General features: G+C 52.2%; 1 protein-coding gene across 2 annotated transcripts; it reads right to left on the minus strand.

Moving 5' to 3' along the window:
- Positions 1-1,516: 1,516 nt before the first annotated feature.
- On the minus strand, positions 1,517-19,839 carry NUF2 (NUF2 component of NDC80 kinetochore complex). 2 transcript variants are annotated; one of them, XM_081112522.1, is made up of 14 exons: positions 19,732-19,839; positions 18,587-18,728; positions 17,343-17,417; positions 16,560-16,636; positions 16,026-16,087; positions 12,951-13,048; positions 11,844-11,917; positions 10,576-10,672; positions 10,058-10,120; positions 9,293-9,430; positions 6,906-7,046; positions 5,883-6,058; positions 4,454-4,589; positions 1,517-3,354 (listed from the first exon to the last, which is right to left on the minus strand). In XM_081112522.1, the coding sequence occupies exons 2-14, from the start codon at positions 18,707-18,709 to the stop codon at positions 3,220-3,222; spliced, it is 1,395 nt and encodes a 464-aa protein (XP_080968648.1). In that variant the 5' UTR covers positions 18,710-18,728; positions 19,732-19,839; the 3' UTR covers positions 1,517-3,219. The 2 variants fall into 2 exon arrangements, with proteins under 2 accessions (XP_080968648.1, XP_080968649.1); XM_081112523.1 differs by lacking the exon at positions 19,732-19,839 and adding an exon at positions 19,183-19,493.
- Positions 19,840-23,891: the final 4,052 nt, after the last annotated feature.

Raw genomic sequence — 23,891 nt, forward strand, 5'->3', positions numbered from 1 at the left:
CTTGCAATGCAGTAGGCATCTGTCCCGAAGGGAAGGAATCCCTTTCTCACAGGAAAACAGACATCACGTTGGTCACTGACGTCACCACCGCTAGGTCCAGGAGCTGCCTGCCCCTCGGCCTCCCTCCGAGCTGAGCCCTTCAGTCCTGCGGGTCTAACCTGAGAGGCCACAGCATCAGGTTTGCGAAGCGGGAAGGAGGAGGCAGCGTTTCAGGGAGACCTGTGGGCAGTGAGTGGGGCAGAGGGCAGTGACCGTCACTCATCAGGAGAGAAGGGAGCCACCCTGACGGCAGGCCGGGCGGGGCCCAGGCTCGGCTCCTAAGTGACTTGCTTACCGTTGGGTGGGTGTCTCAACTCTGTCTCAGGAAGTCACCGTCCTCCGTGTTGAGTTGTGTGGAATCTGAACTAGAACTCCAGAAGCCGGTGCTCAGGGACAACCGCGATACCATCACCCAGGAAGGGGAAATCGAGGCAGACTCGAGCTTTGGCTGAACAGGCATCCTTTTATGAACTTTTAAAATAACTTTAAGATGCTACTTAGAACCTATTTTGAGTCGAAATTCTCTCACACTTTTTCTGCGTTGCTCTGATCACTTTAACATTTTCAGCTTTGATGTTCCAAATCCTATGCCCTGGAGGCAGTGCGGGCAGGAAGGCAGCAGCGCCCCATCACAGGGGAGCAGAAGGAACTGCAGGAAGGAGGGGGAGGCCCTGACTCTGAGCTGGAATTTCATACACTTTTCTGGTCTTTCTAAAAATAGGGAACATCCCATGAAACTGAAGTCAGATGCTTTAACTTCAGCCTGCAAAACGCGTATTTCAATTTCCCGTGCTTCGTCATCCGATGGATTAGCTCCTTGAAAGGTGTCAGTTGAACTTGAAGTTACACAATTGCTCTACACAGGCCTCGGCTGTACCTGTGCCCTGCACAGCCGTTTCCATTGTGGTAATAACCTTTAGTGTTTACATGTTGAGAAGGCTTTGGGAAAAAATTCTGAATTGTGTCATTTATTCTTCAGTCAAAACAGCCAATAGAGGTTTAAATGTGGGTATGTTTGGGGACAGAGAGAGATGAGTGAAGACATGAAACTTCTAGGCCATATGCTAATGTTTGGTATGGAAAAGTGCATGAAAGATGAGCGTTTTTTGTGGACAACCATGAACCTGGGTGAGGGGCTATTTGGTCACAGGACGAAAAGGCTGCTGCCCAAGTAGCAAAGAGGCGGGGCAGGTGTGGGGTGTGCTTCGCCAGGACTGCCAGCGCAAGCCGGCTCGTGGCCCCAGGCAGAGCGGAGACCTGAGGCAGTGCCCTGGTTCAGGGGCTCGGTTAGTTGAGTGTCATCCATACACCAGAGGGTTATGAGTTTGATCCCCAGTTGGGAAGCATATGGGAGACAACTGATTGATGTTTCTTTTCCTCCCTTCCTTTCTCTCTAAAATCAATTAAAAAAACAAAACCTTTTGCTTGATGTAGTCCCATGTTATTTTTAATGCATTTTAAATTTATTTTTGTACGTGGTGTAAGCAAGTGGTCCATGTTCACTTTCATCATGTGGCTGCCGTTTTTCCAGCACCACTTACTGAAGAGACTGTCCCTACCCCACTGTGTAGCCTCACCTTTGTGCAGACTGACCACAGGAGCGAGGACTTATTTCTGGGCTCTGCTGATCTGTTTTTATGCCAGAGCCATACTGTTTTGATTACTGTAGCTTTATAATATCTTTTGATATCAAGGAGCATGCCACATCCCACTTTGTTCTTAAAATTTCTTTGGCTATTTGGGTCTGTTGTGGTTCTACATAAATTTTAGAATTAGTTGTTCTGAGAATGCCACTGGTATTTTAATGGCATTGCTTTGGGTAGTATGGAAATTTTAACAATATAATCCTTCTAATCCAGCGGTTCTCAGCCTGTGGGTCGCGACCCCTTTGGGGGTCGAATGACCCTTTCACAGGGGTCACCTAAGACCATCGGAAAACACATATATAATTACATATTGTTTTTGTGATTAATCACTATGCTTTAATTATGTTCAATTTGTAACAATGAAATTGGGGGTCTCCACAACATGAGGGACTGTGTTAAAGGATCGCGGCATTAGGAAGGTTGAGAACCACTGAGCAAGGGACAGCCTTCCATTTATTTGTATCTTGTTCAAATTTTCTTCAGTGTCATATAGGTTTCAGAGATGTCTTTCACCCCTTTGATTTAATTTATTCCTATGTATTTTATGTTTTTAAAAAATACATATTTAATTGATTTCAGAGACACAGAGAGAGGGAGAAACATCTATATACTAGTATATAAAAGGCTAAGCAACCATCCGACCGTCTGGTAGGTATGATGCGCACTGACCACCAGAGGGCAGATGCTCAACGCAGGAGCTGCCAAGCCTCAGTGACCCGGCAGCAGTGGTTCTGGGGTGACACACCCCGAAACCAGAGAGGAGGGAACCCGATTCCGGGGTGCATCACCCGAGAACCGCCCTCTTGCACCCTGGGACCCCTTGGGAGATGTTGGAGAGCTGGTTTCGGCCCGATCCCTGCAGGCCAGGCCGAGGGACCCCGCTCATTCTGCCAATGCCCTTCGAGCCACGGTGCCGCCCCAGGTGTGGCTGGCTGGGGAGGGCCCACAGGAGGTTGGCTCCAGGGCGTGTCTGGCCCGTCTCACCCAGTCCCGCCCGGCCAGCCATCTTCTAATTAATTCCCTTTCAATGTGCACGAATCTGTGCACCAGGGCACCAGTCAATGATAAGAGAGAATCACTGATCAGCTGCCTCCTGCACGCCCTCCACTGAGGATCAAGTTCAGAACCCAGGCATGTGCCCTGACCAAGAATCAAACTGTGACCTCCTGGTTCATAGGTCAATGCTCAACCACTGACCAAACAAGCCGGGCTATTTTATGCTTTTTGACAGAACTGTAAATGGGATTGTTTTATTAATATGTCCTTCTGATGGTTCCTTATTGGTGTACAGAAATGCAACTGACCTCTGAGCATGGCTGACAGGAAGAGCTGGGGCCGAGTCATGAAGAGCTGTAGAGCTTTATGAGTTAGGAAATGTCCACATTAAATGCATTATCCTACAAATAATAACCTATGAGTGTACACAAAATGACTGAGCTAACATTTAGTACTTCTGATACTTCCATTAAATTCAACTTCCAGTTACAAACATTAAACCACACAAGCTATTTACAAACCACCTGCCACATGTGCATCAGGTGGGCAGTGTGGCCATCCTCTTCCTCAGCTCAGCTGCCTTCCCCTCCAGCTCAGCACAGCACTCCTCGGCCGCCTTCCCAATGCCTTCATGGTATTTCTCCAGAGCCCCTTTCAAGGTCAGAAATATTTCCTAAGTGGAAAGTGAGATGGAATGAGTCTATGCAGCCATCTAAACTGAAAATGAGTTACAAGAATCATGGTCTGATTCCTATTTATTAATACCACGTGCACGCACACGTGCGTCTATTCTCACTAAAAAACCCTCTACAAGCCAGACAGACACATCAACCACGTCTGCTCCTCAGAACAAGCCTGTCCTGTCACCACGGCCTGGGTTCTGAGACATGAGGACTTAACCGTCGAGGAAACTTCCACTTTGCCGCTCTCCATGGCAAACACCAGGCACACACCTAGGCAGCGGTGGCAGCGAGAGCCTCTGCCCAGGACCCGCCATCACTGAAGGCCTGTACACAGACTCACTACAAGCCCACAGGGCTGGGAAATGCCCCAGCCTCACCTGGCCAGGCTGCTCCACCAGCAAGAATGAGTTTTCACCCAAACCCACGTGCATGTGCTGAACATGAAGAAACATAAAGCAAAAGTTTTCAGCCTGAAGGTAGTTTCTTCCATCTCATACTTAACCAATGCAATTTTGATCTTTTATTATTTATTTTTAAAATTCTCAAACCTTGTGCTGGGGCCCTGACCAGAGTAAGCCAGAGGTTCAAGGCCCACTCGCCATTCGCATGTGTATAGGCAAGGACACAGCACATTACTAGGTTAAACGCCCCTTTGCCCTACACATGCGCGAGGGCAATGCCTCAGCAGTAGCACTATCTGTATTGTGCAAGCGCACCCTCGTGTAACCTCTTTATGTTAGTGTAGCACGAGAGTCACTAATTGGCACGAGGCCTCTTTTGTTTGAGCGTGTATATCAGGTGCCCCTGATCAGCCAGTTGTTGGCTGCTCTGTTCACAGTAAAGCATGTCCCAGTCACCTGCTGTTGCCCATGTGTTCTTCCCATTTCCTGCCCCCAAGGGGGTCCAGTCCCTGGCTGAGGAACTTGCCCCCCCGCACCTTGGTATAAGAATAAGTAGGATTCTGAAAGGTTATGGGAGGGGGGTCAACCTCTACTCTAGAAAACTGATGAAATCTTCAAAATGAGGGTGGCATAACTGACGTCTTCAGCTGGTGAGATGACCTGAAGTTAATTTCTCATCAACACTCACCTGGGACTTCAGTTTCTCCCTCTCCGTGGTATCTTTTAGTTGCTGGATGGCAAATTTAACTTTTTGGATTTCTTGGTTAATGGTGGTTATTCGCTCATACACAGCACCTCTTTTTTCTTGAACTTTATTGCAATCTCTAAAGAAAATGGAGACAGCCGATTATAATTCCTCTTCAGCATCTAAAGGGCAAACATTTAACTCTGAGTCCAATTCCAAAGTGACCATGTGTTTCTGACACACCTCAGCCTTGTCTCAGGAATAAAAGCGAACGGATGACGACCCCAGTGTGGGGCTACACACGTGCTGGATGCCCATAAGCCACATGGGTCTGACATCACAGTCCCCACCCAGGGTGTGCCTCGCATGCCACTGGTGGGAATGTGAGTCAGGGCAATTCTACTGTGAGGCAGCTTGGCCACAAATCTAACGCCCAGGCTCTGCCCTTTGTTTCATCCACAGGAGGAACAAAGCAAAGGAAATCGTCCCCCGATCCCTAACATGACACCTGACATCCCTGACACCCATCTTAACTATTCTTAGCACCTTAGCTCAGACGGGAAGGAGACTGCACCAAGGGACCCCCAGCTCACTAGCTGACAGCTACCACGAACGTTAACACTACAGCTCTTCTCTGAGCACAAAATCCACGGTGCTGCCAGGCTGCGACAGCCCGGTGCACTGGGAGGTGGGCTGGGAGGTGGACTGGGAGGTGGACTGGGAGGTGCACTGGGAGGTGGACTGGGAGGTGCACTGGGAGGTGGACTGGGAGGTGCACTGGGAGGTGGACTGGGAGGTGCACTGGGAGGTGGACTGGGAGGTGGACTGAGAGGTGGACTAGGAGGTGCACTGGGAGGTGCACTGGGAGGTGCACTGGGAGGTGCACTGGGAGGTGGACTAGATGGACTAGGAGGTGCACTGGGAGGTGCACTGGGAGGTGGACTGGGAGGTGCACTGGGAGGTGGGCTAGATGGACTAGGAGGTGCACTGGGAGGTGCACTGGGAGGTGGACTGGGAGGTGCACTGGGAGGTGCACTGGGAGGTGGGCTAGATGGACTAGGAGGTGCACTGGGAGGTGCACTGGGAGGTGGACTGGGAGGTGGACTAGATGGACTAGGAGGTGCACTGGGAGGTGCACTGGGAGGTGGACTAGATGGACTAGGAGGTGCACTGGGAGGTGGACTGGGAGGTGGACCACCTGGCCAACAGAGTAGAGCACTGAAGAGTTATGCAAATCACAGAATTGTGACCCTGGAAAGAAATCCAGTACAGCAACATCTCCAAATCTGGACACGGTCCCCTAAGACCCACAGCTGGCTCATCTGTTCCGCCCCTCACTGTGGAACACCTTTCTGAAATGGTAAGTGTTTTGGAATCTCAGGCAAAGCTCTTAGTTATCCCAGTGCCCGCCCTGCCCTGCACCGCTCCGTACTCAATGACCGTGCGCTTATACTGCTTGACGTCCTCATGTTTCTTGTTGATTTTGAACTGGGCTGTGGCAAGTTTTTCCTTCTTCACATTCATCAGTCTGCGCAAGGAATTCTCTTCCGCCTTCAGTTTCTTCAGTTCTGACTCCCCGCTCTCAATCTGATCCTCCAGGTTCAGGTTCTGTGTCATGAGAAGGACTTCATGTCAATGCAACCAAGTAGGGTTTACAGACAGAATGAACGACTCTTTCTAGAAGAACAGCAATCAGACATGCTCTGAAAGGAGATGGAACTGTTTCAGCCCTGCACCCGCAGAAGCATGCAGACTGGATGGAGGAGACACCAGTAGGCAGGGACAGAGAGTGCGTGACACCCACAGGGCTTCTCTTGCTGCTTTCTCGGAGAACTGGAACAGAGGTGCATACAAGACCAGCTAGAGGCGAAGGAGGAGGAGGGAGGAGGGTGGCCCAGAGCTGAGAGAAGCAGGGACCTCCCCCTGCTCTGCGGGCTGCCGAGGGCAGACAGGCGAGAATGCGGTGGGGAACCAACACCTCGGGCAATCTCATACCCTAACCTCTACTTCCTCACGTAAGAAATCCCTCACAAATGCATGGGGCAAGGCCTGGGGACAGGCAGGGTGAGGATGGGAAGGGTGCGAAGTGGGAAGAGTTTCTAGCCAGAGAAACTTAATGCTGGTGCTGGCTCTCCGCCTGCAGGGCCGACACTGTCACTAACTTTCGTCCCTAGATCTCAGGGGGCACTAGGTCACCTGGAGGAGCACTTCCAACAACTGTGAACTCGAGTTTAAAACTTCTGCTACTTTTCTCTGAAACCCAGAGCAACAAGCGATGTCAGTGACGCCACCATCGCCGTCCCCTGGGGAGAGCTGGGCTGAAGAGACCAAGGAGCTCTCTGCCCCAGCACACAGCCCGCGGCGCTGCAGGGACCTGCTTCTTTAGGACACGGTACCGGAGAGGAAAGCAAATCCCAGGCACTATGCCCGCAACGCCAGGGAGGACAGAACAAACCTCCTTTAAGACACCGGCCAGCTTCTCCCTGTTCCCCGCCAGGTCCTGTATTTTCTTCTGATACAGCTGCACCTCCAGCTGACAGGAGGGCAGGCCGTCCACCGAGTCGCGGTACACCTCGTACTTCTCCATCACTTCTTGCTTGGGGAGAAACGCAGAAGCCGGGTGAGAGCCTCGTTGGGACGGGCAGTGACGTCAGTGCCCGCTGGGCAGTGATGCCGCAGAGCAGCAGAGCGCACTCAGACGGCCGGACAGCGCGGTCATGCCGCCTGAGCCCAGGGGCGTGGGCAGAGGAAAGCTGCCTTCATTCACCAACGCCCTCTCTGAAGCGCCCCCAAGGTTTCTCCCATGACCTGAAAAGGCTCCATTTCTGCCAACACTCCCACCGCCGGTTCCTCCCGGGCAGCTGCCTCCCGATTATAACCTTAGTCCTTTGTGTAAAGATGACTACTCCAGCTCATTTTTAAAAAAGACTAGTTCCTCTTCTAAAACCAGAAATGAGCACTGTTGACCACACCACCCTAACAACGAGGGCTTCTCTCCTACCCCAGCCCCTTCTCAACCAGTGGTTGTCATCAGCAAACTGCTCGTTTTCCGTGGTCTTTTTCGTACTAACAGCACCTTGCATGTCGTGGACATAACCCATCACCTGTCACGTGCTCTACAGGTATGTCCCATTCCTGCACTGTTCTCTATAGCTTTGGGGTTTCCTATCTTAATTTTAAAAATCCATCCCAGACCAAGATTATATGTGTTCTCTTGAAATTTCTAAAATTGCTGAATTTTTAAATTTTAATCCCGTTAAAATGTACTTTTGCAAGTGCTGCAGATGTAGACCCGACTCCCTCTGCTTCTACATGAGCAGCCATTGGATGAGAACTGCTTGCTAAATCCTCCCCGCTTCTCTCAGAACATGCAGATCTCTCGGGGCTCTCGTTCCTGCTCTGTGACCTTTGTCTATTCCTGTGTGGGAATTCTTAATACTCGGGAATTACCTGCGTAACAACCTCAGAGATGACCCGGCGTGTCTTTCCATAGTCTATAAAACTTGCCTCATAAAAGATGCTCAATCGTCCACCCACTTCTACTGAGTCCCACTCTACCCACCTCTTCCCACAAACACCCAGGGTCTTTAAACACAAATCCTACCACGCCCAGCACTCCCCTCTGAAGCAGTCGCTGCTGCGCCCTGGCTCTCAGGTCAAATCCAGCACCCTGAGCCTCGATCTCTGCCTAGTTTTCCATCACCTCAGGCCACTCTCCTTCTAGACATCATGCTTTGTTCCCAGAACACACCTACGACCTCGGAAACTTTGCATATGCTGTTCCCTCTGCCCAATGCAAATGTACTAGGATTACCTGTTCGTTCTTCAGGTGTCAACCTCAATTCCCCTCCTCCCCCCACCGCAATTTCCACAGAGTAAAGCAGGCTCCCTCATCAGACTACTTCAAAGCACCCATACATTTTCTGTTTGTTTCTCTTTGTGGTGATTTTTCAAAAGCAGATTTTATTTCCTGGAGTTTTACATTCACAGCAAAATTGAACGGAAGGAACAGAGATTTCCCATATACCTTCTGCCCCGACATGCAGACCCTATGCTTCTTCATAGTACATACTGAAACCTGTTATTATATAGTCTATGATAATAAAAGCATAATATGCTAACTAGACCGGATGTCCTTCCGGACATTCTTCCAGACGAAGCCGGGCTGCGAGGGAAGCCCGGGTCCCAGGTGCCTGCCAGCAGCCGGAGGGAAGCCCGGACCCCAAGGGCCGAAGGGACAGTGCCAGCAGCCGGGGGAAGGAAGGCCTACTCCTGCACGAATTTCGTGCATTGGGCCTCTAGTTGATTATAAAACTGTTTAATACTTTTCTCCCTTAAAATAAAGTACCTAAGTCTCATGAGGGTCACCCAGGGAAAAGCCTAAAACACGTGTTGCCTAAGTGCACAAAAGCCTTCAAATTCTATGTCTTTATCCCAAACCCACTTTGAGAAGAGCCACAAATTAGAGATTCGGGCAAAACGCTTAAAAGGGAGAGATGGACAGGTAACCAGGAAATCAGATAATTAACAAATGATTAGACAACAGTTGCCAAAAAGACAGAAACTCATTAAAATAGAAAGGAGCCTGGCTGGTGTGGCTCAGTGGATGAGCATCGACCTATGAACCTGGAGGTCATGGTTTGAGTCCCGGTCAGGGCACAGGCCCAGCTTTCAGGCTGGATCCCCAGTGGGGGTGTGCAGGAGGCAGCCGATCAGTGATTCTCTCATCACTGATGTTTCTCTCTCCTCCTCCTCCTCCTCTCCCTTTCCTTTCTAAAATCAATAAAAAACATGTAAAATAACATTTAAAAAAAGTAAAAATAAAATAAAAAGGAAACTTACCCTAGAATTTTTAAGCTTCTGGACTGTATCTTTCATTTTTTCTTTATAATTCTTCACCTTCTCTGGGGAATCCACAATTTTTGTTTTCAAACTCTCTTGTGCTTCTTTCAAAGAAACCACTGATAACTTTAGTTCATTCTGTGGAGAAAACCTTTTTATACATTAGATACGACATTAGGTTGGAGATTTCTCATTACAATGGGAAAGAGCAAGGAAGTCAGGTCCATGGCAGTGGGGGTGAAATTCAGTGATGGCCACAGTGCTTCCTGCCTTGAGGCTCACATTCGTGTCCAGGCCCCAGGCCAAGCTCTCCCTCAGTCCCTCAGGCTCCTGTTGTGTCCTGGCCCTCCAGTGTCCAGTGGCCCCCTGCAAGCTGGTCACACAGGTCCTGTGATGGGCCATGACAGTGTGGTCCTGCTGAGGTCACCTCCTCCGCCTGCACGGCCTGTGCCCACGAACCCGGGAAACCCTGCCCCGCCTGCTCCAAGCCCTCCATCGGCCGGACCCAGGCTCACACCCACATGGTCCTTGTGCGGTTCAGCTGTTTCTCAACTGACAGACAACGTGGGCGTGTGACCACTTAGTTACTTTTCATCTCCCAGGACCCAAGCAAAGTAACAGCGCTGAGAAGGTGCTATGAAAAAAGTTCAATTCGATTCATTTTAAGGGAAAAGACACAGGAGACATTTGACTATATTACACCCAGTTAAACACTCCTCCCACAAGCTCCCCAACCTCAATGCTGCTGAAGGGAAAGGTGCTCACCAAATGCTTGGTTTTCTCTAAAACATCGGACTTCTTTTGGGCATTTCTCTCTTGCAGCAACACCTAAGGAAAAAGCAAACACTCTTTCATAAGGACTCAGAGCAGGTTTAGAGAGCCTCTCGGAGCTCTGATAAAGCTAAGGTCAGAAAAGAGCTGGGGCATTAGGCCAGTACCCTCACGCCCTCGGTCCACACTATCCGGCCCCACCCAAGCCCCCGCCACAAGTACCCACAGCTCCCTTACTGAGCAGCTCAATGCAATAGCTGCTCAGCGCTACGGCCGCCTCGGCAGCCCAGACAGAAGGAAAACAGTGCCGTGGTGCCCACGTGACCCGCTCTCACGGAGAGGAGAGTCCGTGGGGCTTCCTAGGTCCGATGCTGCCGTCCCCTAACCGCACTGGCAGCCTGGGCACCGCAGCAAGCCCTCCGTGCTTCTGTCTGTCCAGTGTCTGCTCATGCACGCCCGCCCCCATCTGCAGAGACGCTCTTCTCAGAGTCGAGGTCTGCCAGGACACACACCGTTTTCTGCCGGAAGTCCTGGTTCAGCAGCTGCTGCAGCTCCTGGATCTCGTCGGAAAGCTGCTGGAACTCGGCCTGCTCCTCCGCTGGAACAGAACTGAGCAGAGCGGCGCCAGTTAACGCCACGTGGTGCCGGCCTGGACTGTGCGGGCCAGACTGAAGGCTGGGCCCCCGGAACTTCCCTGGGAACACCCTCTGCCTTCACGTCTGACTGAGATGGACCAGCTGCCTCCAGGACACGCTCCCTCTGCTTCCCCCATCAGGTCTTCCTTCTTGGGGACCATCTCCGTGGGTACCGTCTGCGCACCCCACCCTCTGACCCCGAATGAGAACACGGACTCGGGGCCCCCTGCCCTGCCCGTGCGGCTGCTGCCTGGGCCCGGCAGCGCCTTCTCTGGCCCTCCCAGGCCTCCCTAACTAACCCTCACATGCCCAGTCTCCTCCACAGGAAGGTTCTCCGGGTGAGGCTCTGAAACATGGTCTAGAATCGTTCCTTTAATTCTGTCCCCTACTGCCAGTGAGTCTGACAAGCTCTCATTTCCAGCCACCTGCATGCATCCCGTCAGTCCCCTCATGCCCCCGGGGTCCACCTTCTACTGCCATTCCCCGGGGGCGGGTTCTCTGCATGGTAGAGCCCCGCGCGGCTGTGATGGACAGAGACGTGCTTTGCTGCATGTGCTGCTAACACTCCCCCAGTCTGGCCCTGTCGCTTGATCTGCTGCGCTAAACCCACCACGTGAACTTGAACATCTGCCTCCTGTGCTGTCTTTTCAGCTACTGCTGTCTCTGAAGGCAATTCACAGGAAGGCCTGTGCAGCTACACTCAGGCCCCAGCATGTTAGAAGGGAGAAAAGTCCGTCAGTTCCAAACCAGAATACACAAGGCCAAGGAACCCTAACTCGCGAACGGTTCTCCTCCTGTCTGGCCGGAGTCAACAAAACGCCCCTCTGCTCAAGTAGAACGCTGACCACTAACGGCCCGCAGGGAGCCACTGCGCCGCTGCTCTCCTGTGCAAGCTAAACACTTCCGGGGCAGCTCCAGAGAGCGAGGTATCACTTGGCACGTGCCCAGCTAATGCACGAACAGCAGGAAAGAAACAAAAGATGTATTACACCCCGAGAGTGAGAAAAAGGAAAAGGTCAACTTAAAACAGTGTTTTAGGTAAGAAAGATAAGAGACTTGAGATCCAGTGTAAGGCTGTCAAACGCTTACAATCTACTGTGCCTGCTTGAAGTGGCGTTTATTTTATTTGTAAATCTGCTACTTACTCCAGTTTCTCCAACTTCATTAACGCCTCCTGGTGAGCCACATTTAGCTGCTGCATTTTGTCCACAGAAGATTTCTATTAAAGCAAGTTTAGTAACTTCACATTAGCTTCCAACATAATCAGCAGCATGCTCACACATCACCTGCCAGGGCAGGCGCAAACACTCGCTACTCCTTTCACCGTCAGAAACAAGCATGTGAGACGGCACCAGGCGCTGGGACAGCGCATCAGGGATTTCTGTGCTTCCTCACACAGAAGTGTTGGTGCAGCGCCGGAAACAGCACCTGAGATGACAGTGCCTGGACGCCAGTAGCTCGGTCGCCCTGAAGAGTCAGTGCCAAGTATAAGCCACAACCCAGCTTGTTCTAGTGCTAACCACAGGGGCAGCAGCCACTTGGGTGGTGGCCAGGGGAGCGTCACAGGGGTCTTTGTAAAAATGACAGATGTCTGAGCTGTGCCTCAGAAGTGAGAAGAAATGAGCCAAGCCACGGTGTATACGCATGTTGGCACACACACGTGTCGGCGTGGGGAGCGTGTGATGCTCAGGAGGTACAGGCGTGGTGTGGTCTGTGCTCAGTGTGGCTGGAGCTGAGTCTGAGTGCCTGACTCGGGGCTGTGCCCACAGCTGCGGACAGAGGGAACAGCCCTCCAAACCCTCGGAACTGCAGGATGTGCGCATCTGGGACAGGGATTTATTGGACAGAAGGCGACCATGCGGTGCGGGGCCAGCATGATAAACAAGCAGCATCAGTCAGGTCGTCACTGAGGAGCAAGCGCCAATTCCAAGCCTCGGTGATTTAAGGGCACCGCTAACCTCAACAGGGACCCTGGACTCATCACGACTCTCCTACCTGCCATTTCCTAAAACAGGAAGAGCAGCCTCAGCCACAGGAGTAAACAAGCCCAGCCTCTCCCTAACGTCCATCACCAAACAGCCAAGGCACCCTCCCTGAGGTGCTCCCCGTAACTAGGCCTGCCGCTCACATACACACAGCGCGCTCGGTGCTACAGCACTCAGCCATGCGCGACAGCCGATTCACAGCAGATCACTAGTTTATAACGATGCTTCTGGTCTGGTCTGCGACCCCAGAATCCTTTCCAGTCTTACATATTGCCAGAGAAACTCCATGTACGTGTCCCGGCATGCTTCCCTGAAGTGGATGAAGTTGATGATCCCACTCAAAAACCGACTGGTCCGTTTGGCTTCTAAAATAGAAAGCAAGACTCCTTAAATAAATCTTTGAAACAATATAAAAGTGGAAACTACCCTCTCCCACATGCACTCTGCTCGCAGGACACAGAACAGAGCTGGTGTGCTGGAACAGGCCAAGGTGCACTAACTTAAAGATCAGAGGATCTCTGCGTTAACAACTCAAAAAAACGTTCAAGGCGAACCACGTTTGGCCATGAGAAAAGGGCAGAACCAGCTTTCTCTCCCCCTTAACCAATCGCAAAGCCAGACACAACGGGCTGCAGCAGCCGAGGACAGCAGCCCCGAGGGACACCAAGGCGGGGAGCCCTGTCCACGTGCCAGCCCACCGCCACCCACAGTGTCCGGGCTGCGCCCAGGGAGGAGGAGCACAGACCCACAGCTTCTGCTGAGCCATGAAGGAGGAGTTAGAGTTTGGAGAGACCGAGGCAAACAGAATTGAAACTGGCCTCTCCAAACTAAACTCCATTGCCCACCTTCCACTCCATCTGTTCAAGGGAGAGAGAAGCACCAGCAGTATAAGGAGAAAAAGAAAAAATCGTTTTAAAAAGACCTGAATCAAACTTTTACGATTTACAACTAGAATATGTGAAATGAAAAATCCACTCAGCAGGATTAACAGCAGACCTACAGAGGCAAGGACCAGTGAAAGGAAGGCAGCAGGAAAAGCCAGAGTCGAGCATGAACAGAGCACCGTGCGTTGAGGGACACCCCCAAACAGCACAACGAATGAGTAAGGGGAGCCCCACAAAGAGGAGTGGCAGAGGGACCTTCATAAAATAGCCCAACACTCCACACTTGATAGAACTACAAGTCTATCCAAGGACGTAAGCAAACCTGAGGGAGGGGGCAGGAGGGGACACAGACAAATCCCCGAGAGGCGCACTGATAAACTGCCGAGACCTGCGGCAGGAGAAGCAGCCGGCGGCAGAAGCAGCGGGTTCGTCCAGGCTGAGGAGCAAGGGGTCGGGATCACTGACCTTCAGACAGAACAGCTGACGACGCCCTGGCCCCACCGGCCACAGGGCCCTGGAGCTGGGAGCCCTGCAGGATGTGGGACCTCTGCAAGGCTGCACACATCCCAGCGAAAGAATGGATTGGGGCAGCGATGGCGAACCTTTTGAGCTCGGCGTGTCAGCATTTTGAAAAACCCTAACTTAACTCTGGTGCCGTGTCACATATAGAAATTTTTTTTATATTTGCAACCATAGCAAAACAAAGATTTATATTTTTGATATTTATTTTATATATTTAAATGCCATTTAACAAAGAAAAATCAACCAAAAAAATGAATTCGCTTGTCACCTCTGACACGCATGTCATAGGTTCGCCATCACTGGATTAAGGGAAACTCTCCCCCACAGTGCAGGGAGATGACGAGCTTACTGGCACCTCTTCCTTGTCATTTCTGAGACAGTCAACTCCTCTGAGAAGTCTAACTGTGGCCACTGCCACATGGGTTTTAGTGGAAGTAAACTCTGTATGTGTCTCTAGAACCACCAAAATTAAGAGTTAAGGTAAAAAGTGGCTTTAGACAATGATAACCATGGGGGAACTTCCAGAAGCAGAATGAACCTCAGGAGGGACGTGGCCTTGACCCGGAAGCTGAAGACGAGTTTAAACTTATAATCCAAAATGTACACATGCACCTGTGTGCACGCACACACACGCACGGAAGAAAACCCCTCTCATCCGTTTGTGGGTGCAGCTGAAGCGGGGCTAAGGGGAAATTTATGGCACTAAACACCTTTATTAGAAAAGAAGAAACGTCTCAAACAATGGCCTCAGTTTCTACCTTAAAAAAATAAACACCAGGGGGGCAGGGGGGAAAGAGCAAACCCAGAGCAAGCATGAAAAGGAATAATGCTAAGCACAAAAGCCAATAAAATGGAAAACAGAAAAATCAATGAAATGAAAAGCTTTTTCTTTGAAAAGACCAACAAAAGAACACTCTCAAATGTAAGGAATTAAGAACAACTACTACTAGATGTGCGGGCACATCTAGTCAGAGGGGCCAGGGAGAAGTAAGAGTGGAGAGAGAAACTGCTCGAGTCCCAAGACTACAGAGACAGGTGAAACGATGCGGGAAGACAGGAGCAATGCTATGTTCCTACCTTGCCAACCTAAGTGGAAGAAGGAGTCCCTGGAGAATGGGAGACCAGCAGAGGAGCCCTTTATTTATTAAAGAGACTGAATTCTTGCCCTGACCAGTTTGGCTCAGTGGCTAGAGCGTCGGCCTGTGGACTGAAGAGTCCCAGGTTCGATTCCGGTCAAGGGCATGTACCTTGGTTGCAGGCACATCCCCAGGAGGGGGTGTGCAGGAGGCAGCTGATCGATGTTTCTCTCTCATTGATGTTTCTAACTCTCTATCCCTCTCCCTTCCTCTCTGTAAAAAATCAGTAAAATATATTAAAAAAAAAAAAAGACTAAATTCTTAATCTGAAACCTTCCCATAGATTTCAATTACGCACTTACAATTGGCGAACTTTTATATAGTGTCAATTACACGTCAATCAACAAAACAGAAACCAGAGAGTCAAAGAGGACAAAACAAGTTGTGAGCAGCACACCAGACCTCTTGCTCCAGGAGCCCCTGGGTGTGTGAGCATCAGAGGCAGAGGTGAGGGCACAGGAAGTCAGGACAAGCGCACCTTCTGGTACAATAGCGTGACTATTCGTGTTTTACTGAAAGACATCTTCTCCCTGGTAAACAGTACTTGTACATTTACATCCGACAAAACTGAGCCCATTATGCCACATCACAGCTTATCTATTACTTGTATTCATACTCTCAATATACGGAACATTCTCAAATGTAAGGAATTAAGAACATCTCAGAAAAAGCTTTTCTGTGGCTCTGCAAGGACAGCACTCCAATATGAGGACATAAGAGAATCATCCTTCTGAATGGGATCCTCCTTCCTTTGGGTTGTACGTTTATTCGTAGAAAAGTGTTGAGAGAGTCTCACTCACTTGGGTACAGGATGTCGGCCGTCTCGAAGTCGTTCACGCGGCAGATGGGCAGAAACGAGTTCCTGGAAGACGCAGTAGAGAAAACACTGAACAGTGTACTGTCAATCACACACAAGCCCAGGACAGAAACAGCTTCTTTTCAATGAGATTTCTAGATATATTCTGAACGTCAAAGGACCATGGCAGACATGCACTGTGGCACTGAAATTGCCTTTTCTGTACATCACGTGAGTGCCCGTGCCCAGGCACAGTGGTCGATCCACATAAACAACGCACACTTATGGAGGTACTAGGACTCTTAAGAACACAACGGCCTCCAACAATTTTACGTTCACACCCCTTAAAACTGCGATTCAAAGTGCACAGGTGGAGGCAGTGTGTCATGCTCGCTGAAAGTCTACAATTTTGAATATATATGGGACGGAGTGGAGAGCAAGAGGGCAGACATTCCTCCCCAAAGAAAATCGTGTCATTAAGAAAGCTTCATGTAACGTGGATAGGGTTAGACTAAGCAAATAAAACAGCTCTCCTCACAGGTGAATAAACAGGTTGCTGACGGGTAAGAAGCCTTCCATCAAATGCGGGTACATGACGTCCGAGTTCACTGGCATCTGAAGGGGAAAACCAAGTTACACATTAACCTGACGAAACGAGAAAAGTCTTCAAGAACCTCAACCACAGAGTGAGATCAAATTATATTAACTTCTCACTAAAGAAAAACAACCACAAATGGTATAGATCCTAGAGCTGTGGTTAATATTAACAACTAGGTTCACAGAGGGTGTGCAAGAGCGGTTCTGAAGGCAGGAGGAAGGAAGGGCGCTGGTTCCGGTTTCTACGTAGCAGCACAACTACGCCGGCTTTTACACGCGCTCGCTTACCCGCAGAACAAGCCCAGGGCAGAGTGCGGGCCTGTGTCAGACACAGAGCGAAGGCTTAGATTCTACACAACCTGCTGTGAGGCTGCATCACGTGCACCTTCAGACGGCACTCAGATGAGAGACACATCTCCTGCTAGAAATCCCTGACGTGCTAAGAGCTCAGCTGCCCCCCTCAGCCGCTTTCCCCCGACGCGGCTCCGTCCTGAGGACACGTCTCTGAGCGCCCGCCTGGGAACCTGCACACCTGAGGCCCTGGGTCTCTCCCTGGTTTCTGTCTGACTGAAGCTGTCAATATAAACCATCCTTAGGCCTGAGATGCCTTTCAAAGTGACATTTCATACAAGCCTTTCATTTTGTTACAAATAAAGTGAAGAACTTCCTGTCCTGAACCTGAGCCTGCGAGGGTAGGACGTGAGCAGAACGGCCACCGACCCACCATGTAGAAGTGCTCCAGCCGCGTGCCGTACACGATCTGCAAGGCCCTCAGGTAGATCATGTGCAGGACCTCGGGCTGCGGAGAAACGCCTGTTAGTGCTGGGTCACCACCGCCCTCACCACCCCACACAGTCACCGCGTGCAAAGGACAAGACTGACCTCTGGGGGGGGGGGGGGGGGCCTAGAAGGGGTCAATGGGGGGAAATGGGGACGTCTGTAATACTTTCAATAATCAAGATAAATTTTTTTTAAAAGACTGAAAAAGTTCTCTTTTTCACTTGAAACATTTCCCTTCAAATAGTTAATTTTTCCAAATTTGAAAATGCCTTATATACTTACCACTTCTCCTAAGTAGTAAGCGGGTGGTAAGATGGGCTGCCTACGCTCATAGACACAATGAGCGCAAGTCGATCCAAATCCAACGCCAGCAACCCCCCCCACTGGGGAAGAGGGGCCAGTCTTCCCAAACAGGTGGTCTGCACTGGGGTGTTTTTCTTCAAAAAGGAGGTCACCCAGGGCGGCCCTCCGGCTGCCCTTCCGCCCGCGGCTTGTGGAACCCAGGCTGACCCTCCCGCCAGCACGCTGGAGGCAGGAACCTGCACGCCGTTCCCACCCACGTCCCAGAGTTAGGAGAACACTGCGGCGGGGTCTGAATGTGATAGGGTGGCCAGGGATGTTTACAGCATCGTCTCCGAGAGTAGCAGCTCCCAAATGCGGGCCCGCAGAGCCTGTCCTATCCCCATGCAGCTTCCTTTGTCCTGGGAGCCTCCCTTCCATTTTAAAGAACTAAAGGGCCGGAGACCAGAAAGCTGTGCCCCACACCGTGACCCAGGCCTCCTGTGCTATCGCTTCACGGGGACTCACTGGCCACACGGTTCATTTCCGCACTGAACACCTGCAGATCTAAGCAACACGTCACTTCCCCTGGGGACACAGTGCAGAAAGGCTAGCCGGAGCTCCCAGGGCCATTTCCCAGCAAGCCCTGGGCCTGGGAGCCAGAGGGCACCCTCAGAGCACCACTCCGGCCACAGAAAACGCAACAGGAAGAAAAGGACCATATTAAAGGACTGAATTCCTAGCGGAATGGAGACGTCACCCCACATGTAAACTTGTTATTTTAAAACGACACGAGGAGCGTCTCTGTGGATTAAAACGACTGGCTGCCCCAAGTACTGGGCGCAGGCCTTTCTCCACCCCGAGACCCCTCTCACTGCGCCCGCCCGCCTGCAGGCAGTCCCGCCTCACCTTCGGATTGGGGTACAGGTCAGTCTTGGAGAGGTTTTTACCATCAGCCCCGGTTAGGATTTTGTTTCGAACGTGAGTCACAATCTCAGCTACATTGTATCTGGGGAAAGACAAGGTCTCCATCCTGGGGGTCTCCGCGAGTCTGGAGGAAAAAGAGAGAGAGGTCAGAGAAGGGCAGGGCGGCAGCGCTCCCCCGGGAAGCCGAGCGCGGGAGCCAGGAGCCGAGCCGATGCGCACCGGGCGTCCGCAGCCATCGGGCACCCGGGCAGGGAGGGAGCCCAGTCCCACAACCGCCCGCAGCTCCGGTCACTGCTGCGCTGACGGAAGCAGCCTCTCTGGTCCCCACGCTGCTCCCTTTCATTTGGTTGAAGAGACGGGGAACCATGTTTTCCTTCTTTAAATTGGGGGCACATCGATCCTGAGAACTAATCCTCAAAGCAAGATGCTAGGCAGCACCCTCCGCAGAACCGTGTGTGACAGCGACGCTGCCCTGTGACCCCCACCTTACCCAGGGACAGGGTGCGGGGCGAGGAGGGAGAGGAGCCACCAGGGCAACCTGAGAGCAACACAGAAACCCTCGCCCGGTGTCCGCCCACCTGGCGGCGTGGGCTCCTGCTCCGCGCTGGGTGCACCGACGCTCAGAAGGGGGTCAGGCCGGGCCTCCCGCTCCCTCCTCCGGCCCGGCAGGAGCCGCTCCCACGGCCGCTCCTGTTTTCCTACCGCGGACCCCCCTCCCCGGGAGGCCGGGCCCAGAGCCCTGCGGAACCCGCTCAGCTCCGCAAACGAAGGGAACGCCCGCTCTGGCCCGCCGCGCCGGACACCAGGGCAGGAACCACCGCTGCGGGCGGGAAGGTCCCGGGACTGGGCCTCCAGCTCCGCCCCCACTCGGGGCTCCGAGACCCGCCGCGGGGCGGGGCGGCCGGAACCCCAACCCCGCCCGCGTCCGCAGCCCGGGCCGGGAGGACCGTGACTGACACTTCGCTGGACCGAGGCGGCGCCTGCAGGCGGAGGACCACGCGCGGGCCCCGCTCGGGCCACCGGCCTCCCCCTCGAGCCCGGGTACAACGCGGCGTCCGACCCCTGCGCCCCTCACTGTCGCTGACGCCGGGCCGCCCACCGCCTCCCCGCCTCCCGCCCGCGCTCACCGCTCCGGAGACAACCAGCCCGACGAGCAGCCTCGGGCGGAACCACCCCCAAGGCGCCGACCGCTGTTGAGTTTAAACCCGCCGCCCGGCCCGGGAGCCCCGCCCCTTCCGCCTACTTCCGGTAACGGTCACGCCGGAGGCCGTTGCGGCTCAAAAGACTGGAGCGGCGCGGGCTCCAGGCGGAACCTTTCTCGGGGCTCAGGCATCCGGTCGGACCTGAACTCCGCCGGAAGTGGGCGCTGCGGTGCGGTGCGCGTCGCGGGGAGGGGGCGCTGCGAGCTCGCGGTTGGATTCCTGGTGCTCTCTCCTCTGGCTGTCCTTTGCGCTACGTATCTATATTAACTATGAATGAATAGGTAAACAGATGCAGTGCTTTTGAATATTTTCACGAGCATTTCGGTGCATAGATATTTACATATAATAGTTCCTATTCTGTGAAAAGCTGGGCTGCAGATACACTGAAGATGCAGCAGGACGTGGAACAGCAAAGCCTGGGGACGTCTTGAGTGCACGGCGTAGTCACTGGGTGGCGCCGTTGCACTAGGAGAACCTGACACCGCAGCAGCTTTCTTTCATTTTCTTCTACACAAGGAAACAGAATGACACGGATAGACACCGAACACTGTTCCGGGTGAACCCTAAATTACAGGCTTTAAAACGCATGGTTAGAGTCTGGGCTTGGGAAGGAAGACGACGCTGGCTCTGGCCACCTGCTCGCCTGCCCCGCCCATCAGCTCGTCCTCACTCCTGGATTCGGAACTGAACTCTGTTTCCAGACTTCAAACAGCGCCTTTGCTAACTACTCACGCGGAGTTTTCCGTTAGAAACCATAAAATGCATGTTCTTTGCTAAACTCATTTGGGATGAGCTGCAAACCAGGTCCCAGGAAGCAAAAATCAATCGGGAATATTAGACTCTCCCCCAACTCCCGCATCAAGTTACACGATTCTGACGTGATCAGTAGAGAGAGCCTTGGGAGTCAGTTTCCCAAATTAACTGGATAGTGATAAAATATACTGATCCAACATGACTTCTTAAAAAAAATACAGTGTTCATGCTCTGGGGTTTCAACAGTGGTTTTATAATACCTTGTGATGTTTCCAGTTATTCTAAGGGAGTTAATGAGACTCTCCGGGAAAATACTAGTATTAAGGCACATTGATGTTAAAATGAGTCATTATCACACAGATTTTGTGAAGAAGGAAGTTTTAAAAAAATGAAACCAATGACAGTGTCACAAATCAGAAAACTCCGGGATAAGCAGCTTCCTGGCCTACGGAGCCTTTGTGCCGGGGGTTTCTGCACACTGACACAAACCCAGCAGGAACCCCGGAGGGAAATCACTGCTAAGTCCTCATCTTCTTTTCGTGGCTCCAAATCCTGTTTTCTCTCAAAAAGGAGACTAGTATTTTCTGAACACATTTCTGTGTATGTACCACGTAACATTATCTAATTTCACCCCTAGTGTTTGAAGGGGAAAACTGTCCGTGTTCACCCCTGTTTTTTAAGCAGACTCAACCTGGTAAGCAGGTTGACCAGATACATTCAAAATCGGTACCTGAGTATTGTTCCTTGGATAGCCCATTGAGGTAAGATTTATGTACCATTTGCAGATGGTGCTTGATGGTAACGATGCTAGCTCACATTCATAAGAGATGTCCAGGACCCTCTCCAGGGACTACTTCATTTAATTCTCACGGCACAAAGCAGCTCCTATTCCCATTTTCCAGATGACAAACGAAAAAGAAATTCCTTAAGACAACCTGAACAATGTGCTCATAGTCATGTGTCTAGGAAAGAAAGGGACCAGCATTTGAATCCTAGCAATGTAGTGGTAGGAACCCTGTTCTTGGCTACTTACTGTGCCGCCTGACCTTGGGCCCACATGGCAGTGCCAGACACCTGCTTCTCATACACAATCCACGGTTGTCCCCTTGGGTCTTCCCAGCAAGGACTGTATTCCTAGATGCCTTCTGGCCTCTACTACCTCCCTCCCCACCTCCCCACACACACAACTGTGAAAAGAGACCTGTGGAGGTGAAGCAGTTCTTATGGGAAGGATTCAGCTCATCGGTCTTTGCTCTAACTCCTGAGCTCCCTGTGTGTTCCTTGTGTCCCTCTAGGCGTGTGGTGGGCTGGCATTCTCACAGGAGTCTAGGCCAGGGGTGGGGACACAGTGGATTAGGGCCGCCCAAATGACCTCATCATAACTTGATGACCTCCATAAAGACCCTGTTGCACATAGATCGAATTCTGGTGTTTTGGGGTGCAGACTTCCCATGTCTTTCGGACTTCAAAATCTGGAGGACAAAATTCAACCCAGAACACACAGAACAGCAGCCTTCCTGAGCAGGACCTATAAGTAGCCAGAGGGCTCAAGCAGCACCAAGTGCAGCTCCCCTCTGAGCACAGCCCCCGGGTTAAACGGAGCCCTAATTCCCTGTTATGTTTATACCGCTGATGCCCTTGGAGTGCAACCTGCTCAGTCCACGTGGTTCGTTCCATTTTCCTTAGAAACAACTCTTAAAAGGCATCGGGATAAAAGCAGAAACAAAACAGACGAGAAGGCATGCTGGGCAGAATCGGTGACAGTTTGGGTCTCTGTCCCAGAGAGAAGGGAGGTTTCATTCAACAGAGCGGAGAGGGGACCTGATTTACCAGGACCGGCAGGCCCGAGCTCTAATGCTGCCTACCGGGAGGATCCACAAGGACAAACCGGAGGATCAGAGCCGAGAAACACGCTCACGAGCCAGCCCAACCGGGATGCCATGCTCATCTGCCAACTGTGAGAGGCGTTCGATGTACAGTCAGTGCTCAGACCCACGTTCCAGAGACCACATCCGCCCTGAAGGGGGCTCACCTATGCGCGTCCATCCGGAGGGACTCCGTGCCAGGGTTCACGCTGCGGGGGAGGGGCCCTATAAGGCCCTTGAAGTCATTGGGTCTGGCTCTGCTAAGGCAACCTCAGGCGGGACTCGAAATTCAATACATCTTGGAACTTCTTTCACAGCAACATCAATTTATGTTAATGAATAATATTAAGCGAGTGATGTTATAAACATCCAATAGCCCTCGGCGGAACAAAGGTTCTCCTCCACCCCCCACTACCCCATCCCCCAAACCCCCAGTTTACAGCTCCTCTCACAGCTCTCCAGCGGGGGACAGTGACCTGCTCAAGAAAGGCTGGCGGAGTGGACAGTCAAGTCAGGGGGCAAGAGCCGGGCAGGAGAGACACCAGCAAAGGGAGAGCGCGTCTTCTTGCCCTTGCCCACCTGTGCACCAGCGGACAGGCCGCTCAGCGCGTGCTCTGGAGAGTGAGAGTGGGAGTGGCTGGGAGGCTGAGAAGGAGCTCAGAGGAAGAGCGTGTTTGTGCCCTGAGGACAGCGCCCATTCTTGTTTAGATGTTCCAGAAGCAGAAAGTCCCCTGTCGCCTGGACCTGCAGGGCTCAGAGTCACTAAGTAGGAAATGCTTGGGGACAGACCCAGGACTCAGAGGCTCCGGGTGAGGGACACAGTGGTGGTGGGGGAGGGGGGCAGGACCTCTAGGGCCCAGGGAGGGGCCCCCAACCCTGAGAACATCACAGCAGGGCTGGAGTGAGACTGGCCTGCAGATCCCCGAGCGCCTCCCCACATGCCCCTGCATCACTGAGGCCACCAGCCAAGGACAAGCCCAGAATGCCTCCCCCCTGCACCCCCGGGGCGGGAGGTGGTGGCTCCTGAGAAGACCTCTGCATCTCCCCCGCATCTCCCCTCCCTCCTCCTGCCCCCAGCTTCAAAGAAATAGGCCTGGGAAGAGGGCAGGGCTCCGCCCTCCTGTTTCAAACTGGCAAGTCTGTGTTTTGCTAAGCAGATGTGACTAGAAAGTTGCGGAGTCTGCGCACAATGCCATTAGAGAAACGAGAAGGGGAGCCTGGTGCAGGTGATCATGGGACGGAACAGGTGCCAGGTCTGCGATGCTGTGTCGCCAGCGCTCCGGCCAGGAGTGGCCTTACCAGCAGGGGCTTCGGGCTGGCACCCTGCACACGGGCCAGACCACGAGTTCGCCCACAGGACTGTACAGTGTCCCTTCCGGCCCTTCTCTGGGCTCCACCCTCCAGTCGTCAGTCACTGTGTTGGCTGCCATGTACTTAGGAATTTCCTATGTACACATTTAACCAGAA

The sequence above is a fragment of the Myotis nattereri genome (assembly GCF_964212035.1).
Source record: "Myotis nattereri genome assembly, chromosome: 18".
NCBI classification, from domain to species: Eukaryota; Metazoa; Chordata; class Mammalia; order Chiroptera; family Vespertilionidae; genus Myotis; species Myotis nattereri.